The sequence below is a fragment of the Nycticebus coucang genome, chromosome 13 (genome assembly GCF_027406575.1).
Source record: "Nycticebus coucang isolate mNycCou1 chromosome 13, mNycCou1.pri, whole genome shotgun sequence".
Classification (NCBI taxonomy): domain Eukaryota; kingdom Metazoa; phylum Chordata; class Mammalia; order Primates; family Lorisidae; genus Nycticebus; species Nycticebus coucang.
Genome location: NC_069792.1, coordinates 59056808 through 59073209, shown reverse-complemented (window position 1 = coordinate 59073209; position 16402 = coordinate 59056808). Strand labels below are relative to the sequence as shown.

Sequence of the window (16402 nt, the reverse complement as noted above, 5' to 3'; positions counted from 1 at the left end):
AGACACACACAGGATGATACATTCAGATTTCCTCTGGCCAATTCAGAAGTGAGTTTGGTAATAAACAGCCTCATCGACTTGCTCTTTGGTCTTGATTTACAGATACTGTGGAATACTTAGAAATCAAACCCATGTCATCCTTGAGAGCAGACGGTCGTTAGCAAAGGAGATGTACATTTGATCGAAAATGTACAAAATTTATAACAGTGACATTTTCAATATTAGGCCACATGATTTATTCAGTAGTTTTTATGTTCCCAAATTACAATTTATGTCTATTCATAAGACTACAAAAGTTACCATTAGAATTGTCTGTGCTTATAAAATACCAACTTTTTTAAACTGTTATATATACTCATTAACACCAGTCTGCGACAAGATACATATAATCATAGGCACTTCAAAGGCTTAAAAAGACGTTTACAACTTAAATGCATTTTTAAGAACAAAAACTGACTTTTCCTTAAACCCCTACTCGTACCTTCGAATCGCAAGAAATTAACAAATACAGTGGCCAAAGGAATCTGCAGCAACTTCTTAGAATACTGTTAGCATCTTTGGGTTTGCTGAGGCTTATCAATAACTCACATCAAATCCTCCCAAAAGAAGATCTGATCACATAGATATGTCTAAACAGTTTTGTAGTAATAATCCAATTTTACACATTAATTTGCTGTTGCAAATCTGCCCAAAGCTACAGGTAATGAAAAATAAAGCAAGTGTAAAATGGATAGTCTGACACTTAAAAACTTATACAAAGTGGAGGTTAAAGTTTACATATTTGAAAATCACATATACACTAAATTACCATTATCTGAATTATCCCAAAGACAAATTGCACCATGACAGCTACAAAAGGCATAGGGTTTGGTTTTGTTTTTAAGGGCACAAGAGGGGAGGGCAGAGAAGAGGGAGAGAACAGATAAATTAACAAAGTAAAACCAACTTGGTGAGGTCAATCAGAGACATGCTGACACAAATGAAACAGCTTTCACCTTCAAACCATCGGATAAAAACAATCATTTCGTATTTGCGCATAAAAGTTTAAACCAATTCCATGAACATCAAGGGTTTTTGTAACACAATATTTTGCCACTGCTATTCACAGAACACTGCAGATGTTAAATTGTAATTTTATGTTGTTCTAAAGAAATACATGGAAAGTTTTAAATACAATGGGATTTTTATCATTAAAGTGCCAGAATGGCTCCTTAATGAAAAAAACAAAAAAACAAAAAACAAAGATCTTCATTATTCTACGCAAAAGCTTTATTTTGAAAAGTTCAGTGATCTCATAAATAGAGACACTAAGTCAGAGTTTTACGCATAGAACTCCTTAGTAGGCGCCTTCTGATAAGCAGCACTGGATGGTTTGCGTTCTCCAAGGTCATAGCTCCCTTCATCCTTCTTCCTCATACGGTACACCAACAGCAGGATAAGGAAAATTGCAAAGAGAAAGCCAATAACTCCGCCAGCAATGACAGCTGAAACACACCAAAGGGAAGATAGCTTCAGAAGAGATTCAAGGGTTGCAGAAATTCGCTTCGTCAAGCCCCATCTATTTATACTTTTATAAAGGGCTTAATTTGAAAATGCCAATTAAATAAAAAAAGAAAACTGGATTCAGTGGAACAACCAGGTAATTATGCAAATCTGACATTCCTCGGAAAATACAATACTTTCTTTGATTGTATTAATAATATCACCCAAAAGCCTCAGTAAGAAAAATCTGGCTGAGACTTCAACTAATTCCGTACTTTGAAACCACTTTTGTCTTTTCAGTACTCACATTTCAAATTCTAATCTTCTGATTGCTTTTTCAATGAAAACACAAAACATGATAGAACTGAGTTAAATTTTGTAAGAGTAAATATAAAAAAAAATGCAAAATTTCTTTCAAATCTTGAATTTTAGACTATACTTTCAAGGATGAGCTGTTTTTAAATCTTACCAATCTTCCCCTTTTAAAAATCCAATGTTAAGCATTTCAGGTAAGTTGAAAATGCTTTGGACAGTATTTGTGTGAACTGCCCTCCCTCTAAAGAACTTTTCCTTCCCTTAAGTTTAAGTTGAAATCAGGGATGACTGATTGATCTTCACACCCCACCATCTCCCTATGCCCAGCTGTTCTGGACCAATTCATATTCCAACTTCCCTCTTCTAAGCTGCCAGTGGCTGGCCAAGGGGTAAGCTGAAGGAACTGGCAAAAAATAAAGATACGTGTCTAATTTCTTGCTTCTCACTCTGGAATGAAGGGCCTCAAGACTGTTTCAGTAGGATGGTGACAGCAAGCTTTGCTACACCTCTGTCACTTAGACTAACAGAGGCCTATTGAAGCATCCTCCCTTCTGACACCAGCTACTGACCTGCTAGCACTTCTGTTCGTTTAAACAGATTGTCTGAGTGTTTCTCAGTATACACATTTGTTTCCTCTTCAGATGGGTCCTTTTTCCTTTCTGAGTCAGGGAGGTGAACTTTGTCCTTATCAATTTCTTCAGGTGACTGTTCCGGGGAAAAAGGAAAGATTACTTTTTTAAAAATGTGCTGGGAAAAAAAAGTAACACATGAGTATATTACAAAGTTCTTTCTTTTCAAAGAAATGAGCTAAGAAGTCATTGGAAAAATCATTTTCTGTGAAGTTTATACCCGTAAGTGAGTTACACGATAGACCCATGTTGTTCGCGGTTTTGTTTAACAACCGTCACATCATTAGGCAAGATGGACAGACAGCTCACAGCAATGCTGATGGCGTGGTGAGGCTGTCTTCGCGGACTTTTCATAAGGTCTCTGCTTTCTCATCACTCTTGATTTCAGATCACTGTCTCCATCCAGACGCTCCAACCCAACAGCATTACCCCAATCTTCCTCACTCCTTCATCTCTTTGTTGCTCAGGACACTGTGATGACAGCTCCCTTTCAAGGGATTCTCGCATGTCCCACCAGGCTCTTCCTGCCCCTACTCTATGCAGAGCAGTCCCCCAGCCTTACTCTGTAATGTGTCTCTCCACTTTATCTTGCATCATCCATGAACCCTTAGGTTCCTCCCTTGGGTTTTTATTTCCATAGCTTTATTTGTGTCATTAGCACATCACACCCAAGTTGTTGCACCTGTCTCAGAACTGCACACCTTGGGTAGTTTCCAGTCACCGCTTACTGTCCAGTGACAACCCTGAGAGGCCATCTCCCCGGCCTCCTCATTACCAAAACTGATATTAACATCTGTGCCTTGTTCATGCCATTCTCATAATCCCAGTACAAATTTTTCACTTCTTTCACTGTCCATTTGTCCTTAATAAGGCCTCTCTGATTTTTCACCTTGCTAAAACCCCAGAACTCTTTTTTTTTTCAAAGGCAATGCAGTTTTATTACTTTCAAGGACATACAGTGACAAGAAAAAAAGACCATCAAGTGTTAGCAGTCCAGGCCCAGACTTAGTAAACAGATAAAAATGATTAGCTTATCTAAGAAGTAAACCCCAGAACTCTTTACCACCTACTACACCAACACAGAAATTATCTTCTGCCTAACATTAAGTAGCAACACTGGCCATCTGGTGTGAATCACTTAAGGTAACAGTGAAATCTGAAAATGTGCATCACCTGAAAGGTGTTTTTTTTAAAAAAGGCTCCATTGCCTAGAGATTCTGTTACAATCAGTCTGGGGTGAGGAAGCTAACACTGATTTTTATGGTTGTTTATTTAAAGTTATCCAATCAATGATTTAAGAACCAAGGGGCTAGAGAACTTCAGTTTAAGAGACTTGTCCTTTCTCTACCAGGCTGACCTTCTTATTGGCCAACATTATTGATGGAAAACACTGTCAACTCCAGTAGGCTACAGGCTGTAGACAATAATCCCTTTTTGCTCTACTTCTCTTCCTAAAAGCATCCAACCATCTCCATTAGGACTCTAAAGAGTCTAATATGCCACGGCTTGGTAAAGCAACTGGCTGCTTTCTGAAGGCTAGGTTTCATCCAAAATGGTGGCCTGCTACTTAAGATTAGAGGGTTTAAAGGACAAAAGAAGACCTCAACTCCTTGGGACTCCTTAAGGTCACTCTCATTTCTAAGAAGAACTGTATCAGGTGGATCCACTTGAATGCCAGGATACATGGATCAATGGGTCCTTCTCTCTGACCAGACCACTTGACTTCCACTGAAAATGGTATTTAATAAAGTATAATAAACTGTGACTCTTTCCCAAGCCACAAGTAATCCTGTACTGCCTAAACCTTAACCTGCCATGATTTAAAGAAAGCAGAGGCCACAGGGCAATGACTTCACTGTTGCACCATATGCACCCCTAATTTCACCTTTCGCCATATGACTGTGATAGAAGAAAACATGAAAATTCTTTCCAGGTCTTCATGTTTCAGAGTAAAGCAGAAGTGAGAAGCTCACTGGCAGCATTTTGCCTGAGTTTTCTCCATCCTTCCTGTGGAAAGCCCATTCCTAACTGGCTGTCTGTACAAGGACAGACGGCTCAAGAGTTCAGAGAATGGATCACCTGGGTTCTCCTCTAGGAACCTTCCCACAGCTCATTAGCACTGCTCTGCTGTGAGAGCTTAGGACGGGGAAGAAAAATCTCAAATTGGCCAACACTTAGGTTTGTAACTAGGGAAAGATGTAACAAGTTCTGGTAGACATGAACTGGACATGAGTAGCTACTATATTATTAGACTTAATCCCCATCATCTTGCCTCACTAACATTACTAATCTCAAAGTTTCACCTGGGGGTTCTTGAGTCCCTCCAGTCATTTTAGAGAGTTGGCCTCTTCAGTTCCCTCTGACTCAGCCTCTTATCCATAGCAGGCAGAACGAAGTGTGCACACCAGGGACCTGAGAGTGTGGAGACAGGTCTCCCCAGAACTGGAGCTGCCCCACACTTAGAGGTGCATAGGCCTTAAGGTGCTCTGGATGGAACATTCATTTTTTAAATTGAAAAATTTTATTATTTGGAAGTAGATGATTGACTAAGAAGGCGGCATTCTCTATCGTGGAACTCATCTGAATTACCTGAACTGTTGTATTATACTTGCATATAGGTGCAGAATGAAGTTACAAAAAGGTAGCAGGAGTGATTGAATAAGGCCAATTTAAGATTTGTCACATCCATGTCTAGTTATTGGATGCAACAGAAATGGAATGGATTAAGAGCAATGCTCTGCTTAAACAAGTAACTCTGTTTTTTATTTAATTTTAGTCACAAATTTACAAGAAACTAGATGAGTATCTATAATAGTGACATTAATGCCACTGTGAGACTCATTCAAAAGCAAAATCTACAGTAATGGTATCTGAAAGGCAATGTTTAATTCAGCTATACCACATAAACTACAAATGGAAAATTTAATTGCTATTATTATTCATTACCAATACTATCATTATCAGTGCCTATGACAACATTCAACATATAATGAATAGTACTCAGTAAATTTCCCATGAATAATTTTTTTATCATTACTACGTTGAACACAAACGACAGAAATATAAACATTATTTAGAATGCTTTGGGAGCCTTAATTTCTAAACTTACTTGCCAAATGTCTCTTTTTAAAAAACATCTTAATCTGATGCAATTATTTCTTTAAGGTCAATTAAAAAAAACTTCAATCCGTTTTCAACCCACTGTTATCAACAGACCAGAACTCTACATCAAATTAGGTTTTACTTAGGATACACTCTTTATCACTAAAAGCCAAAACTCACCCAGGAGAGTTTCTTGCCTCAAGCTAGTGAATCCTAATGGTTGCCGACTACAGGAGATTCGGTCAGAAGAAGTTGTCAGATAAAAATGTGGCAAAAGCAAAATGCATCTTTCCATGGCCATGCTAGATAATGGTGCCACACACACTCGGACGTGTTCAGCCATCCTTCCATCGATTACACCTGCTGCTTCTCATTTCTCCTCTCACCCGTCTTTCATTCATTCAACTTCTCCATGGATAGAACAGGGTCCACACATGGAGCCAGCACATTCAAGGAATGCCTGCCTCACAGAGCTTCTCCTTGCTCCACTACCACTTGGCTTGTGAAGTCCATCTGCCACTAACAGTAATGAACACTTCTTAGTCCTACAGAGAACACTCCAGTTTGGAGAGGGCTTGACCTCATGGCCGCTCCACACCTGCAGAGACCCATCAAACTGTGGTCACATACGCTGGGAGGACAAAGAAAGGTGGAGGAACAAAGGCACTCCGGTAAGGACAGGAAAAGCCCCCTTGCACTCCCAACTGCAGACGGGGTGCCTCCTACTCCAGAGACGATCTGTTGTTACCGTCACGTGTCGGCTGTGAAAGCCTGGCAGCATGGGTTTTCTTATCAATAGAAGAGTGGGCTTCAAACAGAGATGCCTATGTTTCTGAGTTTCATAAGCAGCATGCTATTCAGAAACTGCAGTGTCTGCCACTGCAGACACTACTTGTCCTCATTTTGTGAAGTGGCTTGGTCTCTTCTGTGCCACCAAATTGACTTAGGGTTTACAGACCGCTTACGAGGTCTCAGGTGCCACACTACAGGCACTGACATTTAATCTTAATGACCTATCAGAAATGGGCTCAGAAGCTAAGAAACTTAACTGAATCTAGGATTTGAAACTTAGGCCTTCTCTGGACTTTAATGCGCATTTTCCAACTTCAGTGGTTCCCCCATCAGCGATGGTCAGCTAACTGCAACATAACACAACCCCAATTATGAGTTTATAGTTTTAATGAGCTGGCAGCATTGCTCTGCTCTAAGGCCAAAGACCTTATTCTTAATAAGTAGGCTCTCAAAAACAAAGTTATACAGATGTACCCAGTTCCTCATTATCATGGAAAGAGGTCAAAGTTTACCTACTTCCAAGCATAGGTTTAAGGAGACTGTGAGAAATGACTTACTAAAACTACCACCATCTCCAGACGCGACCTGAAGTCTCCTTATTCCATGAGGTGTTTCAGCATGTGTGAAGTTCACAATGGTTTAAACTCAGAACATTTTCAATAAAGAAAAAAAACCAAAAAACTCCATGTTCTTGCCTTAAGCCAAATAAACAATGCTTTGCTTCTTCAGAAGTTGCACAAGAAGGGAGCTGGGTAAAAAATCTTTATAGATAAGCTAGGCCTGGGTGGTAAGTGAGTAAATGCCGAAATGACCAGGAGGGAACAGCCCTTCACTACAGTGTAAGAAAAAGACCACTTATCCTTACGCAGTTTTAACCGGGGCCTCTTAACAGGACTGTGCATGCTATCTAAAGAGAGGAGCATTTACGACCACCTGAGTGCAGGACGCACCTTCGTCTGAGCAGGTATCTTGTTCTGTATATTCAGTGTTACAGTTTCCACGTTCGGAGCAGCACTAGTGAACGGTATCTTTGGAACTGGTCTAGATGTTGTCAGCTCTGGACGCTCTATATCCTCATCAGCTCCTGGAAAAATAAACAGAGATGAGCCGAGCATGTGACTAATGACACAGATTCCTCCATCACCAGGCAACACTGTCTAATGTCGATGCTGTTTCAAAGCGCCACCTCCTTAAGACTCCAGCGCAAACCTTCCTATGGTCTTCCTGCAATAAAGAAGTCATTTCAAAGGGGACTTGCGGGTAGCCTGACCGTTTTTCTCTGTAATATTATTATTCTAAATATCCTCAAGTAGCCCTTCTTTCATTTACATGCTCAGACTCTCCTGCTTGACAAGATTTATTCCTGTCTACACAGAAACATGCTCCATTTCTCATTTTAGAAACACAACAAAACAAAATACAAAACAGGAAAACTCTCCCACAGCTGAGTCCTGCCTTATCGCACGCGAGCACCTGCCTCTCTCCCTGATTTACAGGCAGATTTTACAGGTGGATGCTCATCAGCTCCTGTCCTCACCATCCTCTCCTCTCCGTGCTCCACTCCCTCTAGGCACATTTTCCCTGTCATCACACGACTGACACTGTTTTGTCAGTCTCCAATGCCCTGCACATCACCATATCCGATGGCATTTTTTCAGAGTCGTCCTCCTCCAGTGGAACTTCCTAGCACTGCTGAATGCAGTCAATGGCCATCTCCTTCTTGGCATACCCTGTTTATCCAGGTTGCAGTTAACCATCCAAGTATAGAAGATACCTACCTTTTTACCAGCCCACTCAAAGTTAAGGCCCACATAGCCGATGGCCTGGCGATTGTACCTGAGCGACGCAGAGGTGCAATACAACTCTAACCTGTCCAACAGAACTCACAACCCCGATTCAGAGACCTTCTGGGTAGCTGAACATGTGGCAATTCATGGAGGATGTGTTATCCCTTCCCCCACACCTTGCCCAGGGAGTCTCTTCATCTGTATCCTTTGTAATAAGTTGATAAAAAGGCTCCAGTCCAGAAGGAGAGTTAAAGGACAGAAATTTAGCAAGTAACCTGGTGGATTAGAGCTGCACCAAGAGAGAAGGTTGAAGAACGCACATCAACCCCGCTGAGGCGAGCTGCAACACCAAGGATACAAACAAAAGGTACAAAATCCATCACCAAGTGGACGGGAGTCCCCTCCCCCATAAGAATGGCTTGGAGTGCCCTACAAACAAACGAGCAGAGTTCAAAGGTCCTCCCACTATACTCCACGGGAAAGACCCTCTAAAAACTGGGTCTACCAGGGTGCCACGGTGTTCTCCTGTCCAGGCATAAAACTGCGCAAAACTGTATATATTCTCTGCCTGCAACTCTGAGCTCCTAGCACTCCCCTCCACTCTCATGCTGAGGTCTGGAGGCCTGTCCCCCAGGAGTCCAGATTCTTGGGTGATTTCTCAAGGGGTATGGACAGGGCCTAAACTACAGCTGGTCAATGCTGACTCTACAGCATAGGACTGAGGAGAGGATGATCGGCTGAGAGGGAACCACACTGGAGCGGCGGTGCCCTGAGGCGCAGAGCAGCAGCTGTTTTTAGCAACAATAGGGCTCACTCCTAGATATTCCAAAGCTACACTCCCTGTCTCCCAGGGCAACCAGAGGAGGCCCGGCATCTACTCAGGTGGCAACCACCACGGAACAGATCTGGGACGGAAACGCAGGCCCCGTGAGTGAAGAGTTTGCCTGAAGCGGTACGGGCCTGGGTGGAGCGGGGGACTAGAAATGCACGCACAGAGCCGTGAAGTTCCCAGGGCGGGGCTGACCCAGAAGACCACTTTAATGAGCCTAAGACGCACCCGACTCTCAGGGGATCCTGAGCCTATAGACAAAGGAAGACAGGAGGCTAGAACTGACTGGTAACCAAATACAAACCTGCAGGAGCAAAGACAGGGCCTGAGGCGCAGGCTCTGGGAACTCAAAACAGCTTCTCTTCTGCAGGGGAATTTAGCAGGGACAGAAACAAATTCCCGCAAAATTGTTCTGTTCTGTTCTGTCAGTAACAGCAATCAGGGGTGGGGCAGGAACTGAGTGAACACGCCCCAGCCTCCATCAAGCGCCCGAGGTGGTCAGTCCTCAACTCCTCCTTCTAGATAAAGGCAGAGCGCAGAAGCTTGGATGAGCAGAAATAGATTTCCTTGTGATTCAGGCAGGTGCAAAGCCCTGCAGTATCTGTTCACAACAGGCAACTGGGTTACAGCCCTGCAGGACTATCAGTGACTGGGTGTGACAGAGGTGCAGAGTAGGGAAGATCAACCTTCCCAGACTGATCTATTTGCTGGGTGGGTCCTCCTAACTCCACGGAGCAACAGAGCAAACCATATCTCAGTAGTCACCAGACCCCTGTGATCCAGTTGCCAGAGACTTTTTAAACTCTCTCACCTGAGACAGGTGCTGACTGAGACAACTGATTTGGACCTTTTGAACTGAGCCAATCGCCTGAGGACTATTCAGGTGGTGCCCTGGGTGTGTGGTTGCAGGAAGGTTTGGTTTTCCTTTTCCAATTGTTGCCTGTGGGGGGCAGGGTGACTTAATTGCTGGTATTTCTCCATAGCTGAGACTTCAACCCAGAGCAAGTGTTACACTAGGATCGAACAGAGACCAGCTGAAATCAAGACGGAACCACTTAGCCCCACCACACCAAACAGATCCCCAGTTTCTCAGGCCATAGCACTGTACGGGTCCTCGACAAAGCTCCAGGGGAAAAATCAAACGGTATAAAACAATCATGTGGAGGAATCAGCAGAAAAAACTCAGGTAACATGAATAACCAGAATAGATCAACCCCCCGCTCCCCGGGAAAGATATGGCAGATGTAACTGAAGATCCCATTCATAAACACCTGGCCAAGATGTCAGAAATCGAATTCAGAATTTGGATTGCAAACAAGATTAATAGAATGGATGAAAATTTGGAATTAGAAATTCAAGCAGCAATTCAAAAGTTGGAATTAGAAATTCGAGGAAAAATTCAAAAGTTGTCTCAAGAATTTAAGGAATTTAAAGACAAAACCACCAAGATTTTGACACACTGAAGCAAGAATTTGCAGCCCTCAAAGATCTGATAAATACAGTAGAATCCTTCAGTAACAGAGTGGAGCAAGCAGAAGAAAGGATTTCTTTCTTTTTTTTTTTTTTTATTAAATCATAGCTGTGTACATTGATATGATCATGGGGCATCATTCACTAGCTTCACAGACCGTTTGACACACTTTCATCACACTGGTTAACACAGCCTTCCTGGCATTCTCTGTTACTGTGCCAAGACACTTACATTCCACATTTATCCCAACTTTCACATATACCCTTGTAAGATGCACTGCTGATATAATCCGACCACTCCCCTTCCCTCTACCCACCTCTGCTTTCCCTCCCCTCCCTTTCCCCCTTCCCCCAATTCTTAGGTTGTAACTGGGTTATAGCTTTCATGTAAAAGACCTAAATTAGTTTCATAGTAGGGCTGAGTACATTGGGTACTTTTTCTGAAAGGATTTTTGACATTGAAGACAAAGCCTTTGAACGCTCCCAAACTCTCAAAGAGGAAGATAAATGGAGAGCAAAAACGGATCATTCTCTCAAGAGCTCTGGGATAATTCGAAGAAGGCTAATATCTGCCTCAGTGGAATCCCTGAAAGTGATGAAGTGGTCTCGCAAGGCACAGAGGCCCTTCTCCATGAAGTTATGAAAGAGAATTTTCCAGACATGCCAAGAGATTCTGAAATTCAGATAGCAGACAGTTTCAGAACCCCAGCACAACTCAATCCCAATAAGACATCCCCCAGGCATATCATAATTAACTTCATTAAAGTTAACATGAAGGAGAAAATTCTGAAAGCAGCCAGACAAAAGAAATCCATTACCTACAAAGGGAAGAATATTAGAATGACTGCAGATCTCTCTGCTGAAACTTTTCAAGCCAGAAGAGAGTGGTCATCGACTTTTAATCTCCTAAAGCAAAATAACTTTCAACCCCAGATCCTGTATCCAGCTATACTGAGTATAATTTATGATGGAGAAATTAAATACTTTAATGGTATTCATATGTTGAAGAAATTTGCCATAACCAAACTAGCTCTTCAGGATATTCTTAGACCTATCCTCCATAATGATCAGCCCAATACTCTACCACAAAAGTAAACTCACTCAGAAACTTTTGATCAAATTCCAACTTCCACAGTGGCAAAAGGATTAAAAATGTCCACTGGACTTTCAAAAAACTCGATACCCAAAATTTTACCAGACTTATCAATATTCTCCGTTAATGTGAACAGCTTAAATTATCCTCTAAAGAGGCACAGGTTAGCTGACTGGATACAAAAACTCCGGCCAGTTATTTGCTGCATATGAGAGTCACATCTTACCTTAAAAGATAAATATAGACTCAGGGTGAAAGGATGGTCATCCAAATTTCAGGCAAATGGTAATCAGAAAAAAACAGGTGTTGCAATTCCATTTGCAGACACAATAGGCTTTAAAACCAACAAAAGTAAAGAAGGATAAGAATGGTCACTTCATATTTGTTAAGGGTGATGAGATTTCAATTATTAATATCTATGCACCCAACCAGAATGCACCTCAATTTATAAGAGAAACTCTAACAGACATGAGCAACTTGATTTCCTGCAGCTCCATAACAGTTGGAGACCGCAACACTCCGTTGGCAGTGTTGCATTGATTCTCCAATAAGAAGCTGAGCAAAGAAATTTTAGATTTAAACCTAACCATTCAACATTTGGATTTAGCAGATATCTACAGAACATTTCATCCCAACAAAACTGAATACACATACTTCTTATCAGCCCACGTTATCTCCATGTGATCAATCCAAAATTGATCACATCTTAGGTCACAAGTCTAACCGCAGTAAATTTAAAGGAAGAGAAATTATTCCTTACATCTCATCGGACCACCATGGAATAAAAGTAAAACTCAGTAACAAGAGGAATCTGCATACTCATACAAAAACATGGAAATTAAATAACCTTATGCTGAATGATAGCTGGGTCAGAGATGAGGTCAAGAAAAAAATCGCCAAATTTTTGGAACAAAATGACAATGAAGACACAAATTATCTGAACCTCTGTGATACCGCAAAGGCAGTCCTAAGAGGGAAATTTATAGCACTGCAAGTCTTCCTCAAGAGAATGGAAAGAGAGGAAGTTAAACTTAATGGGACATCTCAAGCAACTGGAAAAGGAAGAATATTCCAACCCCAAACCCAGTAGAAGAAAAGAAATAACCAAAATTAGAGCAGAATTAAATGAAATTGAAAACAAAAGAATTATACAACAGATTAATAAATCAAAAAGTTGGTTTCCTGAAAAGGTCAATAAAATAGATAAACCTTTGGCTAATCTAACCAGGAAAAAAAAGAGTAAAATCTCTAATCTCATTAATCAGAAATGACAAAGACGAAATAACAACAGACTCCTCAGAAATTCAAAAAATCCTTAATGAATATTACAAGAAACTTTATTCTCAGAAATATGAAAATCTGAAGGAAATTGACCAATACTTGGAAGCACGTCACCTTCCAAGACTAAGCCAGAATCAAATGGAAATGTTGAAGAGGCCAATATCAAGTTCCAAAATAGTATCAACCATACAAAATCTCCCTAAAAAGAAAAGTCTGGGACCAGATGGCTTCACGTCAGAATTCTACCAAATCTTTAAAGAGGAATTAGTACCTATATTACTCAACCAGTTCCAAAAGGTAGAAAAAGAAGGAAGACTACCCAACATGTTCTATGAAGCAAAAATCACCCTGTTCCCCAAACCAGGAAAAGACCCAACAATAAAAGAAAATTATAGACCAATATCACTAATGAATCTAGATGCAAAAATATTCAACAAGATCCTAACACACAGAATCCAGCAACACATCAAACAAATTATACATCATGACCAAGTCGGTTTTATCCCAGGGTCTCAAGGCTGGTTCAATATATGTAAATCTATAAGTATAATTCAGCACATAAACAAATTAAAAACCAAAGGCCATATGATCCTCTTAATTGATGCAGAAAAAGCTTTTGATAATATCCAGCATCCCTTCATGATCAGAACACTCAAGAAAATGGGTATAGAAGGGACATTTCTTTTTTTTTTTTTTCTTTTTTATTGTTGGGATTCATTGAGGGTACAATAAGCCAGTTACACTGATTGCAATTGTTAGGTAAAGTCCCTCTTGCAATCATGTCTTGCCCCCATAAAGTGTGACACACACTAAAGCCCCACCCTCCTCCCTCCATCCCTCTTTCTGCTTCCCCCCCCATAAACATAATTGTCATTAATTGTCCTCATATCAAGATTGAGTACATAGGATTCATGCTTCTCCATTCTTGTGATGCTTTACTAAGAATAATGTCTTCCACTTCCATCCAGGTTAATACGAAGGATGTAAAGTCTCCATTTTTTTTAATAGCTGAATAGTATTCCATGGTATACATATACCACAGCTTGTTAATCCATTCCTGGGTTGGTGGGCATTTAAGCTGTTTCCACATTTTGGCAATGGTAAATTGAGCTGTCATAAACAGTCTAGTACAAGTGTCCTTATGATAAAAGGATTTTTTTCCTTCTGGGTAGATGCCCAGTAATGGGATTGAAGGATCGAATGGGAGGTCTACGTTGAGTGCTTTGAGGTTTCTCCATACTTCCTTCCAGAAAGGTTGTACTAGTTTGCAGTCCCACCAGCAGTGTAAAAGTGTTCCCTTCTCTCCACATCCATGCCAGCATCTGCAGTTTTGAGATTTTGTGATGTGGGCCATTCTCACTGGGGTTAGATGATATCTCAGGGTTGTTTTGATTTGCATTTCTCTAATATATAGAGATGATGAACATTTTTTCATATGTTTGTTAGCCATTCGTCTGTCATCTTTAGAGAAAGTTCTATTCATGTCTCTTGCCCATTGATATAAGGGATTGTTGGCTTTTTTCATGTGGATTAATTTGAGTTCTCTATAGATCCTGGTTATCAAGCTTTTGTCTGATTGAAAATATGCAAATATCCTTTCCCATTGTGTAGGTTGTCTCTTTGCTTTCGTTATTGTGTCCTTAGCTGTACAGAGGCTTTTCAGTTTAATGAAGTCCCATTTGTTTATTTTTGATGTTGTTGCAATTGCCATGGCAGTCTTCTTCATGAAGTCTTCCCCCAGGCCAATATCTTCCAGTGTTTTTCCTATGCTTTCTTTGAGGATTTTTATTGTTTCATGCCTTAAATTTAAGTCCTTTATCCATCTTGAATCAATTTTTGTGAGTGGGGAAAGGTGTGGGTCCAGTTTCAGTCTTTTACATGTAGACATCCAGTTCTCCCAACACCATTTATTGAATAGGGAGTCTTTCCCCCAAGGTAAGTTCTTGTTTGGTTTATCGAAGATTAGGTGGTTGTAAGATGTTAGTTTCATTTCTTGGTGTTCAATTCGATTCCAAGTGTCTATGTCTCTGTTTTTGTGCCAGTACCATGCTGTCTTGACCACTATGGCTTTGTAGTACAGACTAAAATCTGGTATGCTGATGCCCCCAGCTTGATTTTTGTTACTAAGAACTGCCTTAGCTATATGGGGTTTTTTCCGGTTCCATACAAAACGCAGAATCATTTTTTCCAAATCTTGAAAGTACGATGTAGGTACTTTGATAGGAATGGCATTGAATAGGTAGATAGCTGTGGGAAGTATAGACATTTTAACAATGTTGATTCTTCCCATCCATGAGCATGGTATGTTCTTCCATTTGTTAATATCCTCTGCTATTTCCTTTCTGAGGATTTCATAGTTTTCTTTATAGAGGTCCTTCACCTCCTTCGTTAGGTATATTCCTAGGTATTTCATTTTCTTTGAAACTATGGTGAAGGGAGTTGTGTCCTTAATTAGCTTCTCATCTTGACTGTTATTGGTGTACACAAAGGCTACTGACTTGTGGACATTGATTTTATATCCTGAAACATTACTGTATTTTTTGATGACTTCTAGGAGTCTTGTGGTTGAGTCTTTGGGGTTCTCTAAGTATAAGATCATGTCGTCAGCAAAGAGGGAGAGTTTGACCTCCTCTGCTCCCATTTGGATTCCCTTTATTTCGTTGTCTTGCCTAATTGTATTGGCTAGAACTTCCAGCACTACGTTGAATAGTAAAGGTGACAGAGGACAACCTTGTCTGGTTCCAGTTCTAAGAGGAAAAGCTTTCAGTTTTACTCCATTCAGTAAAATATTGGCTGTGGGTTTGTCATAGATAGCTTCAATCAGTTTTAGAAATGTGCCACCTATGCCTATACTCTTCAGAGTTCTAATTAGAAAAGGATGCTGGATTTTATCAAATGCTTTTTCTGCATCTATTGAGAGGATCATGTGATCTTTATTTTTGCCTCTGTTAATATGGTGGATAACGTTTATAGACTTGCGTATGTTAAACCAGCCTTGCATCCCTGGGATGAAGCCTACTTGATCATGATGAATGACTTTTTTGATGATAAGCTGTAATCTATTGGCTAGGATTTTGTTGAGAATTTTTGCGTCTATGTTCATGAGTGAGATTGGTCTGAAATTCTCCTTTTTGTTTGGGTCTTTTCCTGGTTTTGGTATCAGGGTGATGTTTGCTTCATAGAATGTGTTGGGGAAGATTCAGAAGGGACATTTCTTAAACTGATAGAGGCCATCTACAGCAAACCCACAGTCAATATCATATTGAATGGAGTTAAATTGGAATCATTTCCACTCAGATCAGGAACCAGACAAGGCTGCCCATTATCTCCACTGCTCTTTAACATTGTAATGGAAGTTTTAGCCACTGCAATTAGGGAAGAAAAGGTGATCAAGGGTATCCATATAGGGTCAGAAGACATCAAACTTTCACTCTTCGCAGATGACACGATTGTATATTTGGAAAACTCCAGGGATTCTACTACAAAACTCTTAGAAGTGATCAAGGAATACAGCAGTGTCTCAGGTTACAAAATCAACACTCATAAATCTGTAGCCTTTATATATACCAACAATAGTCAAGCTGAAAAATCAGTCAAGGACTCTATTCCATTCACAGTAGTG

At 40.6% G+C, this 16402-nt stretch overlaps 1 protein-coding gene across 1 annotated transcript in view; it reads right to left on the bottom strand.

The window, feature by feature from the left end:
• Nucleotides 1-212: 212 nt before the first annotated feature.
• The window catches only part of SDC2 (syndecan 2), a 133895-nt gene continuing 117705 nt past the window's right edge, over nt 213-16402 (bottom strand). The window contains exons 3-5 of the mRNA XM_053558359.1: nt 7271-7404; nt 2367-2502; nt 213-1484 (exon numbers count right to left, since the gene is read on the bottom strand). Of these exons, the coding sequence (XP_053414334.1) occupies nt 1321-1484; nt 2367-2502; nt 7271-7404 (434 nt within the window). The 3' untranslated portion in view covers nt 213-1320. The remainder of the gene's footprint in view (nt 1485-2366; nt 2503-7270; nt 7405-16402) is intronic.